Genomic DNA, 15547 nt, shown 5'->3' on the forward strand with positions numbered 1-15547 from the left:
CTAATTTATTTTATTTTTATTTTTTTGAGAGAGAGAGAGTGCACACATGCGGGGGTGGGGGAAGGCAGAGGGGCAGAGGGAGAGGGAGAGAGAATCTCAAGCAAGGCTCCACACCCATCATGGAGCCTGACACAGGGCTCCATCCCAGGACCCTGAGATCATGACCTGAGCCAAAGGCAGATGATGCTTAATCAACTGAGCCACCCAGGTGCCCCAATATGCTTTAAAGATTTTAATAATACTGTTCAATGTAATAATTAGTAGCCACAAAGAAATTAGTCAGAGAAGCCCAAGAGATGTTGCCTGAAATGTATATAAATAATCTTCGGCTTGATTTGAAATGTTCTTAGACTTTAGAAACATGTGAAACAACCAAATTCCTAGCGTGCATTTCTATTGCATCCTCCTTCTAGGGGGGCAAAAAACATTCACTTAGAGCAAAGAGCATTGCTGTATTAGTACCCCATCTTCACACACTGAAGTTCAGTCCAAAGGAGGACAGAATGCCTTGTCCTCTGTTAAACCAGGACAGAGACTAGCTCTAGATCCTGAAAATGCTGGACTCCGAGCTCCCTCTGGAGGAAGTTAGGACTACCTGATTTCAAAGAGAACTTGAGAATTGCTTCTACTCTTGGATTGGAGGGGCATATAGACTACGTAATAACCACTGGACACCTGCAATCTATATATTGCTACCCATTAAATGAAAGCTATTTGTGAAGAGAAAGAACCTTAACCCAAAGTCAGAGCAAAAGTCAATCTAAGGCAAAATTCATTTTATTTACTGCTTTGAGGTATACATTTCACAGGATCATTTATTCTTTCAATGTCATATGTATCCATACACTTAGGAAAAGAAATCAGGAAGTCATGCAGCAGAGATTTAGTGTTTTGTTCATTGCTGTATTCCCCATGTCTAGAAAGGTGCCTGGAATATTTTAGTGAAGGGAGACCATTAATAAACAAAATAAGTTATGTAGCTTGTCAGGTAGAGAAATGCTATATGAAAAAGTTAGAAAGGGAATAGGAATGGTAAAAGTTGTGATTTTAAGTTAAGTGATAGAAAAGTCTTCATATATGAGTAAAAACCAGTAAGGAGGTTGTCCTGAACAATGGGCAAGAAATGTGCATAGGAGTAGAAAAGTAAAAAGTACTTAAATTCTGTAAATTCTTTCAAGGTATAGCTGAAAGAATGTTGGGTAGGAGAAAAGAGGAGAAGTCAAGGATTACTCCAAGATATTTCCCCTGAGCAAATGGAAGAATGGAGTTGCCCTTAAGATGAGGGAAATACGGAGGAGGAGGAGGGAGTGAGGAAGAGAACAGGACCTTAATTCTGGACATGTGAAGTTGGAGATACCTATTATATGTTTTAGTGGAACTGATGAATGGGCAACTGGAAATGTGAGTCTGGAGTTTAGGGGTTAAATCCAGGCTAGAGAGAGAGAACTGAGAGTTGTCAGTATGTAAACAGTATTTAAGGCCATGAATCTGGATGAGTTCACCAAGGGAGTATAGACAGAAAAGAGAAGGTCTAAGAACTGAGCCCAAATGCGTTTTGATTATTTAAACTACAAAGCCATTATATCTCCTGCTTTCCCTTTGTTTACAGGGCTCACTAAGCTATTATTAAGAGAAACTAACCAGATAAAATAAATTCACGATGATTTTTGTCCACCATTCCTCCAGATAGCTATAAATCAACTGGTGATTTTTCCTAGTTCTTCAGCTTTCAAAATTAAAGTAAATAAATCTGTTCTCTCTCTCTCTCTTTTTTTTCCCCAATGACATTTCATTTTTTTCAAGATTTATTTATTTATTTGAGAGAGAGTGTGGTGGGGGGAGGCAGAAAGAGAGGGGGAGAATCTTCAAGCAGACGCCCAGCTAAGCGTGGAGACCAATATGGGGCTTGATCTCATGACCCAAGAGGTCATGACCTGAACCAAAACCAAGAGTCAGACACTCAATCAAATGAGCCACCAAGCTGCCCTTGCCAATGACATGTTAAAGAAGGGTGCTACATTTGTATGCCTTCTGGGAGGTCTCCCTAATAATCACTCATAGCTAATCTATAACAACTATTTCTCAGCAATCCTAGGATGAATGACAATGAATTAGACAAGACTGAATACACCACAGCTTTAACTAGTTTTGTTCTCTTCTCTTTTAGTTTGGCTTTCATCCCACCCATTGTAAGCACATACTTCTGGTTATCTGACTTCAGGATTACTTTTTTCAGAAAATAAGAGAAACCATTACGCTTCTCTGCCTTCACAGAGCCATCAGTTATCATCTTTTCCTAACATTGTAGGGAGAGAATGTAGGCAGTTAGGAGGCTAGCAGGATAGCAGGATATTTTATTTGTTTCTATATTTTTGCTTTACATTAAAATGAAAAGAATACTTTCTTATTATCTTGTATCATCTTGTAACTTATGGTTCGTACATTACCTAAAATTTCTTGATCACTTCCCTATGCAATTCTGCTGGTAGTTTCACTAACGTAGGCCAATTTCCATTTAGGGCCCTTTAATTTACACTTTGGACAGCTGTACAATTCCGTATTAAGCTAACTTGTCCTCTTCCTGGCATTCCTGTGTATTTGTTTTAGTTTTTCCTGTTTATAGAACTATGAGTTTAAAAAGTATGATTTTCTTAACCTTGGATTTGATGAAAATGTCAACTCTGCATCAGAGTCTACCACATTTGGGGCCTTAGTTGGCACTGAAACTACTTTATAAACTACTGTTACTCAGGCCCTGGAAATCCAACTCCTCTGGGGGAGTTGATAAAAGGGCTGCAGGAATGGAATAGAAATAATTTAAACACAGAAATCAGGACTATATCTTCTTTCAAAGGTTCTCCAAGCTCTGGGGCACCTGGGTGGCTCAGCCGGTTAAGCATCTGCTTTTGGCTCAGGTCATGATCCCAGAGTCCTAGGATCAAGCCCTGCATTGGGCTCCCTGCTCAGTGGGGAGTTTGCTTCTCCCTCGTCCTCTGCCTGCCGCTTTGCCTACTTGTGCTTCTTCTCTCTCTCTCTGTCTCTCTGTCAAATAAATAAATAAAATCTTAAAAAAAAAAAACTAATAAATAAATAAATAAATAAATAAATAAATAAATAAAAGATTCTCCAAGCTCCATCCTAATGTCATCATGTTCTAGCCACCATGGAATATTTTCAGTTTTGATGTAAGCAACTCGTTACTTCAACAAATTGCTTAAAAAAATGCTTTGTAACAAATATTTATAAGACAGAGTCGTATGTGGGATGCCTGGGTCATTCAGTCGGTTAAGAGTCTACCTTCAGCTCAGGTCATGATCTCAGAGCCCTGGCCCCACATTTGCATTCCAGGCTCCCTGCTCAGCAGGGAGTCTGCTTCTCCCTCTTCTTCTGCCTCAGACTTGTGCTCCCTCTCTCCCTATCTCTCTCAAATAAATACAATCTTTAAAAAAATAAAAATAAAAAGATGGAGTCATATGTGGAAATGAAAACAGACCAGAAATACAACTGAAACACACTTGCCTGACTAATACCTTTTGACAAGTATTATCAGCCAATAAACTATCCATTCTACCAACTAGGTCCATTGCTGGTTTCATTTCATACTTGCATGCTGCAAGCTTTCATGCTATTAGCAAACAGTTCACGGAATAAATTATCATTACAATAACCAGAATAACAACAACAACAACAAAAGGTACAGGCCCCTATCTATACTTAACTGGACAAATTCCTCTCCACATATCCATATCCTTAGTGATGGTCTTAAACTAAAACAGGGACAATCAATCAGGGACATTTATATAAGCTAGAGCTGTAACTTTTGGTAGTGACTGAAGTTTCTTCAAAATTCTTAAGATAAATAATGTATATCATTCAATAGATCTTCCTTATTCACAATATTGACTCAATCTACACTACCAGAACTTTTTTTTTTTTTTTTTTGAGAGAGAGAGAGAGAGCATGTGTGCGCATGGTGTGGCAGTGGGGACAGAGGGAGAGGGAGAGAGAAAATCTTTTTTTTTTTAAGATTTTATTTATTCATCAGAGAGAAAGAGAGAGAGCACAAGCAGGGGGAGCATCAGAGGGAGAGGGAGAAGCAGGCTCCCCACTGAGCAGGGAGCCTGATGCGGGCCTCGATCCCAGAACCCTGAGATCATGATCTGAGCCGAAGGCAGATGCTTAACCAACTGAGCCACCCAGGCGCCCATCCACTACCAGAACTCTTAAACTGAACCTCTAGTTCTAGCCATGATGAAGTAGCAGGTATTGGTCTTAAACAAAAATAAAACCAGACAAAACATATAAAACAACTGTTTACAGATACTGGACAGCAGATAAGGTCAATTTCATCAGAAATATAAAGGCCCTAAATATATATGCACCTAATAATAGAGCTTCAAAATGCATAAAGCAACTACTAATAGAATGGAAAGGAGAAACAGACAAATCTAAAAATATAAAGATTTCAATATTCCCCCATCGGCAGCTGATAAAACAAGTAGACTAAAAATCAGTAAAGATATGAGACTTAAATACACTATCAACCAACTTGACCTAATTGTCACTTATAGAACACTACACCCAACTTCAGCAAAATACATATTTTTTCATGAATAATTCTTTTTAAGGGGTGCCTGGGTAATTGAGTCGGTTGAACATCCAACTCTTGGGTTTGGCATGGGTAGTGATTTCATGGTTGTGGAATAAATTCCCATATGGGGTTCCACACGGAGTCAGTTCAAGATTCTTTCTCTGTCTCCATCTGCCCCTCTCCTCCACTCTCTCTCTTAAATAAATAAAACTTAAAAAAAAAAAGAAAAATTATTTTCAAGTGTACACATTCTTTTCAAGATTGTTCAACATTCACTAAGACCATATTCTGGGACATAAAACAAGTCTCAATGGATTTAAAAGGGCTGAAATAATATATTCTCTGACCACAATGTAATTAAACTAAAAAATGATAACAGTAAGATATTTGGAACAGACCTAAATAGTTGATAATTGAACAACACATTTCTTTTTTTAAAAGATTTTATTTATTCATTTGAGAGAGAGAGAGCACGAGCAGGGGGAAGGGCAGAAGGACGAGCAGATACCCTGCTGAGCATGGAGCCACATGTGGGGCTCCATCCTAGACCCTGAGATCATGACCTGAGCCGAAGTCAGACGTTTAACCAACTGATCCTCCCAGGTGCCCCTTGAACAACACCTTTCTAAAGAAATCATAAGGGGAACTGGGAAATATTTTTAACTGATTGAAATAAAACCATTTAAATTTGTGGCATGCAGTTAAAAGGAAAATTTAAAGCTTTGAATGATCATATTAGAAAGGATGAAAAGTCTCAAGTCATTGACCTCAGCTCCACCTTCAGGAGCTAGAAAAATAAAAGCAAATGGAAAATCTGCTCCCTCTACTCATAACACTTCTGGCACTAGCTGGAGTTAGCCCACAGGTTAAGGGTTCCGTCCAAGACCATCCCCCATTCCAGACTCCAGTCACAAGTTTGGGCCTCTTCTACTTCTCACCAACTGGTTATAAATCAGGAGTTCCCACATCCTCCTTCTTGGGTCTAATAATTTGCTAGAATGGCTCACAGAACTGAGCAAAGTGTTTTACTTGCTATTATCAGTTTTTATATAGGATAGAATTCAGAAACAGCCAAATGAAAGAGATGCATAAGGCAAAGTATGTGGGAAGGAGTGCAGATTTCCCATGCTTTCTCTGGGTGCATCATTCTCCCCAAGACCTCAATGCATTCACCAACTGGAAAGCTCTCCTAACCCCTTTGTTTAGGGTTTTCATGGAGGTTCCATTATATATACATGATCGATTAAATCATTGGCCATTGGTGATAAACTCAATCTCAAGCCCGTCTCCTTTTCCTAGAGGTCAGACCTGAAAATTCTAATCCTCTTGTGGCATGGATAGTTCCTTGGGGGAACCAGCCCCCTTACTCAGAGTCACACCTCTTTAGCATAAACTCAGGTATGGTTGAAAGAGATTTCATTATCATAAACTTAGGTATGGTGGCCCCTGGCTGGCTCAGTGGGTAGAACATGTAACTCTTGATCTCAGGGTTGTAAGTTTGAACCCCATGTTGGGTGTAGAGATTACTTAAAAATAAATAAGTAAATAAATGAAACTCAGGTATGGTTGTAAGGAGCTTATTATGGATAACAGAAGATGCTCTTCTCATCCCCATTAGTTAGGAAATTATAAGTGTTTTTAGGAACTGTGTTCCAGGAACAGGTGATGAAGACCAAATATACATATTTCTTATATCACAATATCACAAAGAGCAAATTAAACCCAAAATAAACAGAAGAAAAAAAAACAACAAAAACAAATCAATAAATCATAAATCAATAAAATATGCAAAAAAATTGAAATCAATGAAACCAAAAGCTGGTTCTTTGAAAAAATTACTAAAATTGACAAACCTGTAGCTAGAGTTGCCAAGAAAAAAAGAAAACACAAATTGCCAATACAAGAAATGATAAAGGGGACATCACCACAGATCTTACCAACTTTAAAATGATAACAAGAGAATAAGTGTTATGCCAATAAAATCAGCAACATTGATGAAATGAACAAATTCTTTGAAAGAGGCAAATTACCAAAACTGATACAAAGAGAAATAACAGATGTGGATGGATATCTCTATATTTATTAAATAAATTGAAGGAAGTTATATTTGTATATTAAAATACTTCCACAAAGAAAATTCCAGTCCTCATTGGCCTCTGGGGTGATTTCGAACAAACATTTAAGGAGAATATAAAATCAATCCTACACAAATTCTTTCAGAAGACAGAGGAAGAGGGAACACTTCCCAACTCAGTTATAAAGCAACATAACACTGATACCAAAACTAAACAAGGACAATATAAGAAAAAAAAGAGACTAAAATCCTTCATTAACATAAGTGCCAAAATCCTTAATAAAATATTAACCAATCAAATCCAATACAAAACATAAAAAGGATCAAGTGGAATTTAATCCTAGGAATGTAAGGTTGATTTAACATTCAAATATCAGTTAATATAATTCACATTAACAGAATAAAGGAGGAAAATCATATGAACATCTCAGTTGGTGTGGGAAAAGAATTTAACAAAGTTGAACACCTGTTCATTGTAAGGACACTGAACAAAGAGAAACAGAAGGAACCTTCCTCAATGTAATAAAGATCATCTACATAAAACCTACAACTAACGTCATACTTAATGGGAAAAAGCTGAACTGTTTTTTCTCTGGTATAAGAAAAAAAGGCATGGATGTTCACTACTTCTGTCCTAGTCAGTACAACAAGGCAAGAAAAAGTAATAAAAGGCATAAATATTGGAAGGAAGAAGTAAAACTATTTTTATCTGCAGATGTTATGATTACCTATGTGGAAAATCCTAAGGAATAGACAAAAAAAGAAGGAAGAAAGGAAGGAACAAATAAAGGAACGAGGGAAGGAAACCTACTAGAACCAGTACGTGAATTTTGCAAAGTCTCAGAATACAGGATCAACATGGAAAAACAAATTGTACTTCTGTATATTAGCAAAACTAACTGGAAGATGACATTAAAAAATAATACCATTTATAATGCATCAAAAAACAAAATATATGGAAATAAATTTAGTGAGTAATGTATAAGACTTCTACAAAATATTACAGACAGAAATTGAAGATGTAAATAAATGGAGAGTTTATACCATGCTCATGTAGTGGGAGACTTAATATTATCAAGGTATCCATTTTCCTCAAATTGATGTAGATTTAACACAATCCCAATTAAAATCCAAGTAGGCATTTTTGTAGAAATTGAATCCAGTGATATTGATGTAGTATCAGCAAATATACAAATGTAACAGGTAAGAGGCAGACTTGTATCTTGAACCTACCACAGGGAAAAACTTCTAATTTCCCTTCAGATTAGTTGCTAAAAGTAACAAGAATTCTGTTAGAAAGGTATATTATGTATAACAATCTCAGGGATGAATTCCAATCAACCTTAAAATGAGATGAAAAGAGACTACATTAGTGTAATACAGAAATTATTTTTTCCTTTGTTTTTCATGTCTATTTAGTAAATACAAATGAGGTACATCCCGGGTAAAACACCAGATAATCCCATTTTATTGTCGTTGGATTTTTTTTTTTTTTGAAGAATAGAACAATCGAGAATTTTGGTAATGTGCATCCTCTGGGTTGTATATAATTTATTTTATGGAACAGAAAAAGTCCTTGCCACATAAAAGGCACTATCAGAATGGAACTAGGAAACTGGAAGAGTGCTGGGAATTGCTTAAAAGAATAAAAGAATTCTCAACTAAATGGAATTTAAATAAAAACAAAACAAAAAGAATAAAAGAATTGAACTAACATTAGAACACCATATAATTTTATATGGTTATTTTATAAATACTATAAAAGCTCTTTCAGCTAAAAACATATTTTTAATCATGTAAAGGAAAAAACAGCCTTTAAAACAATGGGTCAGATATTTCATTAAGAACTCACTTCAGGGAGCCTGAGCATTGTAGGAAATAAAACACACTAAAGGTTGTATGACTACCAGAGGGCAGAGATCAGTATAAATACGGGGTGTGTCATATGACAGTATGTGTTACCTACTCAGTAATCGCGGCAAGTAAAGAAGCAGGCAGAGAGAGGAGATGACGTCATAATTTTAAATCAATGGAATTCTTAGAAGAAAGAAAGAAGAGAAGAGTGAATGGTTTGCTAACAAAACAAAGTTGGATGATGCTAATGCAAGACGTGTGGCTGTCTTAATAGCCCATGTTACGTTTCTTGTATATAAAATAAGAGAAGACTTGCCAGTTTGTATTTTTTCAGATTTAAAAGAAAAGACACTACCAGAAAAAAAATCTGTTCCTCTTCAAATTCTTCCCCTTAAAATGGCCATCTCCACCCTAAAATCAGAAACCAAGCCAGTAAGAACCAGCAATAAGAACTAAAATATATGCTGCCAAAATCTTGGCTGTATTAATGTTAAATTATATCTTACTAATATATTCTATGTAAACTACTAATTGATAGACATGCTGGTCAAGCCGAAAGATTTGCTTCAATGCTTTCCTCCATTTCTATCCTTTTAAACCAATTTTATGATATGTTTAAATGCTGTTCTAGAATGTTCAGTGTGGAACCAAATCCATATTTCATGCTTATCAAGTATAACTGTTTGTTCAGAAATGTTTGGTGCTCCCAGACACTGAGATCTCATTTTATTACACAATTAGAAACTTTTCCTTCTTTAATTATACAATTTTGAACCAAAGCTAAGAATGACCATTAATCATACATGACTAAGATAATAGATCATCAAATAAAATTATATGATTTAATGTAAGTTGCAGTTTTATTAGGATGCACCAATCAGGCAATTTTTAAAAATTAGTGTTCAAATTAAGAAAACGTGAATAATTCAAAGGTCATTAAATTTAAAAACAAATTTAGGTGAATGTACACGCAACTAACAGGATTTATGATATATCTGTAGAATTCTCTAGTCAGTATTTTTTTGTGTGTGTCATATTAATAAAAAAGGATTTTTTTTTTTAACCATACAAAGATTCTGGGATTCCCTGAATTTTCAGCTGCTGCATTTTCTACTCTACATCTGGCAGGTTCTTCTTCCTTTCAGTTTGTGCATTTCCTGTATTCTAAAAAGTAAATAGAAACAGGACCTTAATTGAGGAAATGGTGGGTCTTGGCTAAGGAAATACAGCCACAGATAAGCACTTGTACTTTGCACCTGGGGTTTGTTTTATAAGGGAGACTATTCACCGAAGTATTCCTCATGATCATCATGAGACAGAACGAAAGGTGGCTTTTGTATGGACTCTTTCCTCTCTTGCCTAACTCATCAGCAATAATTTAGGGTTTCTCTTAGATCGTATTGTCTATTCAATATACGTATACATTAATTCAGTATACATTTAAGATTCCTGAAAGAGTTCAAGGTACAACTCAGAAACACTTGGATCTGAGTAGGTAATTCAAAAACAAGTCAATGGCACAGCCAAGAATGGAACAGAAAAGTTGCTATTTCCTACCTTGCACTTCTAAAAACATGTCATTCTCTCTTGTGCTCTAAAATAACAAACTACCAACTCAAAATTTAGGACATTTTCTTAATTCTGACATTAATATATTAGAAGTGTTTGGACTAGCCCTATATGTAATTTCATGGGCTTGTCAGAACTGCATATGAAGAGGTAACACAAACAAACTATGACCATTGTTGATGATTACTCTAATAACCTTATCTGTTTCAAGGTCACTCTTAGAAAGGTCATCTTTTAAGCAGTTCTACACCACATGAGCAAGAATTTCCCCCTTCCAATTTATTTATGTATTTTTTTTTTAAATGAAAGAACTGTCTGGAGCATTCCTTTCTTCCTGCATCGGAATATACATTTAGTTCCAGAGGCTCTCATAGGACAGTAGGATAAACACATGCAGCACACTATGAGGAGCCTAATACACAAACTCAGGAACCTCATTTAGTCAATCATTCACAAAGTGTGCAAAGTGTGTGCTGTTCAACATGCTGGGACATCAGTAAGTTACCCAAGTTTAAAAATTTAAGCCACCTTTCACTTTCTTTAATGAACTAAAAGATGACCATTAATGACTTCCTTGTTCTGTCTAGAAAATATCTCCTCTTTCCAGCAAGGTGGATTGTGGAGTTCTTAACATGTTCTAAGCCAAAAATAAGGCATAAGCATCACTATGAAGATATATCTAACAGTTATCTGGTAACTCTTTAATCCGAAAGACTTAGAAATTGAGTAGACATAGTGAAAATGCCTTCTTACCTGGTTTTGAAGTTTCTCTATTTTTCTAATTTCTCCAAATTTCCATAGTAAGTATGTGCTAATTTTATCATGAATTAAAATGTAATCAATTTTATTTATAAAATAAGAAACTGATCAATGAAATTGATGATCTTACAAACGTGTAGACTAGAAGGCCGTTCTATATGATTTAATTAAGTGGGTGGTGAGCACAATGCCCCTCCCTTAAAAGAGTGTCTTTGGAGAGAGGATCTTCAAGATTTCCAAATAAAATTCAAGACTCTGGTAGGCAGGAATTGGGACATTTCAACACAGTTATCTGATAGCCGGCTGAGAACAAATCTTTGTGAAAATAGAACAATAGGTGGACAGCAAAGATAAACTGAAAACAGGAAGGGAGGGGCTAAAGATAAATACATATGTTCCTGTGGCCAGTATAACTATATGTTCACACCATTATTTGTTTCCTCTGGCATGGTTTACCTGCCCAATATTATGTAATACACATAACACACGCAGTATTTTCCCTGGGTACCATTTATGCTAATCACTCAACATTCAAATGAGGGCTGGTATTAATTACCCCTCCCAAATAACTTTTTAAAAATTTAACTAGTATATCATTTTAAGAGAATATAGACCTGTTTCTCATGTTCAAAGACTACATAATTTTGAATTTTTATATAACTTTCCAATAGTAGTAACTAAATTTACACACCAAGGGTTCCAAATAGCACTCCATACTAAAACTATAAATAGAAAAGTTTTACCTCTTGTTTTTCTTGATTTTGATCCACATTAAGTAAAGTTGGTATTTTAGATGAATCTGTTTTCTTTGATTCCCTCTTCGGCACTTTTATCTGTTTAACTTTTGCAAAAATATATACAATGACAATTTGTTATTCCTACCTTGAAATTTTACTTTCCTTTCCAAGCGTTTCAAATAGAAATTCTGATATCTACTAAAGTCAGTTTCTCAGTTTATTATAAAGGAACTGAATAAATCATCAGTTGTAATGGTAAAATATGTCAATCATAAATGATCTGTTTTATAACGTTACAAATAGCCTACCAGGTATTAAAAGAAGACATTTAATTTTTTAAATTCTGCAGATAACTGTTAAGTGGATCAGGTAATTCCTCTTGAACTGTACTAGTACTATTTTCTTGCTATTATATTAACTTTTCACAAGGTGTCACTGTTCTTCAAAGAAACAAAACATATACTGTGCAAAAAAAAAAAAAAGGAGTTTCATTTAAGAGCTCAGTACATGTTATAAATCTTAATCTACTAAATCCTTGGATGCCTGAGGCACATACATTCCTGCTATTATCTGGGCAAAAATCATGGGGAAACAAAGGAAATTGATTTACTCCAGGTAGTAGACTGAATCAAAATCACTTTCTTCAAATACTGTTCTAACGTATCAACAATATTGAGCTAAGAAAAAATCTGCCTTTTAAAGTTTCCTTAATTCCTCTTTAAAAACTCTCTCCTTCAAGTCTTACTTCTTATTTGACGATGAGGGAAAAATTTCTCCTCAGCTGATAATATTTTTCACAGCAATTTACTACCTCGTGTCTAAATCACATCATAAATGTAAGTTATCTTACCAAAAAAGGTCTTCTTGTAAAAGCTACCATCTGGGTATTTGTAAAGCTGGGCAACAAATATGTACCTTCCATTCCTTTCACCTCCTTGGGCTGTACTGTGAAAGGCAATTCTGGGAAATGGAATTCCTTCCTGTCAGATCTGGAAAAATTCAGCTTTCTTTTGTTTCCGTTTGCCATTTGGTCACTTTGACCTGTTCGCTCATTAAATACACTCTTCTCCATTTGGCTCTAAACAAGCAAATAAACAAGAGTTAATTTGAAAAAAAGATGTGTAACTGTTTTTTGAATGATAAGCCTAAAATTGCTAGCCATTTTGAAGGTAATAAGATAGACATTGTATGTTATTTTATGCAAAGTTATTTTAATAATTAATAAGTAGACTACCAGGGGTGCCTGGGTGGCTCAGTTGGTTAAGTGTCTGCCTTCAGCTCAGGTCATGATCCCAGGGTCCTGGGATCGAACCCCACATTGGGCTCTTTGCTCAGCAGAGTCTGTTTCTGCCCCTCCACCCACTCGTGTGCTCGCTCCCTCTCTCTCTCTCTCTCAAATAATTTTTAAGAAAAGAATTAGAATACCATTTAAACACATAAACATCAAATTCCAATAAAAGTTTCATGAAGCAAACTTTTAAAAATACGTTGGATATTCTGAGAATAAAAGTGTTGATCAGGAGAACCACCATCTTAACTTTTAATTTATAATCCTATTCATTGTACTCTGACTTTGGACAAATTGCTTCAGCTCATTTTGTTAATTTATTTTTCTATTTACAAAATGATGTACTGTGGACACGGGGAGAACCCAGCATTCTAGAAAACCCTTTGTGTTACCTATTTTTTACCTATTTTTGCTCATTTGGTTACAGATGATAAAAACTCTCCAAAGTTAATGAACGCTCTACCACAATGCAATGTGTAGTATCTTACTGTGTGGATATATATTAACATGCCTAATGAGTCACTTGCTTTTAGATAGATTTGTGTTGTTCTCAATTTTTTAGTATTATAAGTAACATTATGCTTCAATTTTGAATAAGCTACTTCCCTATGTAAAAAATGAGGGAATGAATGACACTGATTACATTTTTTTCTAGTAAAAAGTTTAATGCATCTATTTGGCAATTGCCTTTAATCTATAAAATATTTAAAACATTTTTGGGGGAGTGAAAGACCAAAAAGTCTTGTGAACTTTTTTTTTTTAAAGATTCTGAAGGGTTTTGTTGTTGTTGTTGTTGTTGTTGTTGTTGTTTTTTAAGTAATCTCTACACCTAATGTGGGGCTCAAACTCATGACTCTGAGATCAGAGTTGTATGCTCTTCTGACTGAGCCGGCCAGGTGCCCCAAGTCTTGTGACTTTTAAGGGTGAAAATCTTAACTTTTTTTTGTGCAAGTCACACATAAAATACACAAATCAAATTATAAGAGATTAACTCAAATTGTGAAAGCACAAAGGAAACGACGACCTATTTTCATCTCAGGAAAAAAAAAAAGCTAAAAGCACATTTTTCAAAATTATTTTTTAAATTTTATTTTTGAGAGAGTGTGTGTGTGTGAGAGCGGGTGGGAAGGGGCAGAAGGAGAGAGAGAATCTCAAGCAGACTCCACATTCAGTGCAGAGCCCACTGTGGGGCTTGATCTCATGACCCCAAGATTATGACCTGAGCTGAAATCAAGAGTCAGATGCTTAACCAACTGAGCCACCCAGGCACCCCTAAAAGCACATTTTTAAAAATGTTGGAGCCCCCAAAATAGAAAAAAGGATTTGGTGGGGAGGGAGTCAAGGATAATGTTGAAAGAAGCCATGTTTTAATGACTAGCTTCTTGCCTTACTTGAGTGGGACCTGCATCCTCTTGCCTGCTATTAGACAATACCTGTCCAATAGATTGTGAAGAAGTATGTCTCTTTCTTGCTCGTTCAGTCAACCTATTATTTAAAAATGAATGCAAAGTTATTAGAACTCCCCAGAAGTACTTCTGTTTTAGCTTCAATAATGAAAAAGTTATATTGTGGTAGTCTAAAGTTTGAATAGTGAGTGCCAAATTGCGATTGTGAGTGTGTAAGTGCCAACTGCTCTAAGTAGGTGAAAAGAGCAGAGAACAACTTGCTCATGACTAACATCAGTGGTAACAACCATATTGTGGGATTACTCTAGCTGGCTTACTTAGTCCCTTGTATCTGTTTTAAATCTGAACCTTCCTCTTTCTTTTTTTTAAGTAAGCTCCACACCCAACATGGGGCTTGAACTCACAACCCTGAGATCAAGAGTCATATGCTCTACAGACGGAGACACCTGGGTGCCCCTAAATCTGGCTCTCCTAACTACTGGGTTTCTGAATTTCTGAGCTTGCTGTCCAAGGCTGGTTCACAACCATGGTTATTGCAACCATGGTATTGGGATTATCTCAAAAATGAATGGGCTCTTGCTGTCTGTAGCCTGCTGTACCTTTGGACTGACACAGAAATGTCCACTTGCCCACCTCTGCAGACCCCTCAGCTTCACAACTTATAGTCCAAACCAGTCTGCTAGCATTGGTTTGGGATACTGAACGTAGTCTCCTCTCTCATCTAGAGTCACAGTAGTTTCCTTAAATTTAGGACTGGCCGCGATGCCTTGCTAGATAGACCCTTGCTATACAACACACTGCCCTTGATTAAGCAAACTCATGGTACCAATCTTCCAATCTGTATCAGTAGCTAATTCTACAACTGGCCCAATATGTTGTTTTACTTCCAAAATATTTTACCTTCAAAAGTTAATTGCCTGTAAAAGATTATTTTCAACTCTTCATTCTCCATTTAGAAAGTTTGCTATGATACAGACAAAATGCTTACTTTGTTATACTAAGACAGATCAATACCAGAACCGAGGTCTCATCAACTTTTTCTTCTTCAGGTGGGAAGAAATTATTCTGAGTGTCTTTTTTTTTAAATGAGGTTTTTCCAAAAGGCATTAGTGATAAATTAAACATCTATATAAGTAAAAGAAGTTAATTTTTTCTATAATATTCTTAACAAACAGTAATGGCCCATTATATGATTATAATTTTAATACATCTTCAAATTCAGTTTATATATAGACACTATGAACTTGATTCTTTGAAATACCATTATAT

At 35.7% G+C, this 15547-nt stretch overlaps 1 protein-coding gene across 4 annotated transcripts in view; it reads right to left on the reverse strand.

Annotated features, from left to right (window-relative positions):
- Window positions 1–15547, reverse strand: part of CDKL3 (cyclin dependent kinase like 3) — a 111817-nt gene that overhangs the window by 40798 nt on the left and 55472 nt on the right. For 2 of the 4 annotated variants that reach the window (XM_048220938.2, XM_048220937.2), the window contains exons 10-13: window positions 14306–14357; window positions 12500–12662; window positions 11591–11688; window positions 8111–8930 (exon numbers count right to left, since the gene is read on the reverse strand). In XM_048220938.2, the coding sequence (XP_048076895.1) occupies window positions 8871–8930; window positions 11591–11688; window positions 12500–12662; window positions 14306–14357 (373 nt within the window). In that variant the 3' untranslated portion in view covers window positions 8111–8870. Of the gene's footprint in view, window positions 1–8110; window positions 8931–11590; window positions 11689–12499; window positions 12663–14263; window positions 14358–15547 lie in introns of those variants that run through there. The other 2 variants (XM_057307011.1, XM_057307012.1) reach the window with 1 other exon arrangement.

This window comes from Ursus arctos, unplaced genomic scaffold (assembly GCF_023065955.2).
Source record: "Ursus arctos isolate Adak ecotype North America unplaced genomic scaffold, UrsArc2.0 scaffold_5, whole genome shotgun sequence".
NCBI lineage: Eukaryota > Metazoa > Chordata > Mammalia > Carnivora > Ursidae > Ursus > Ursus arctos.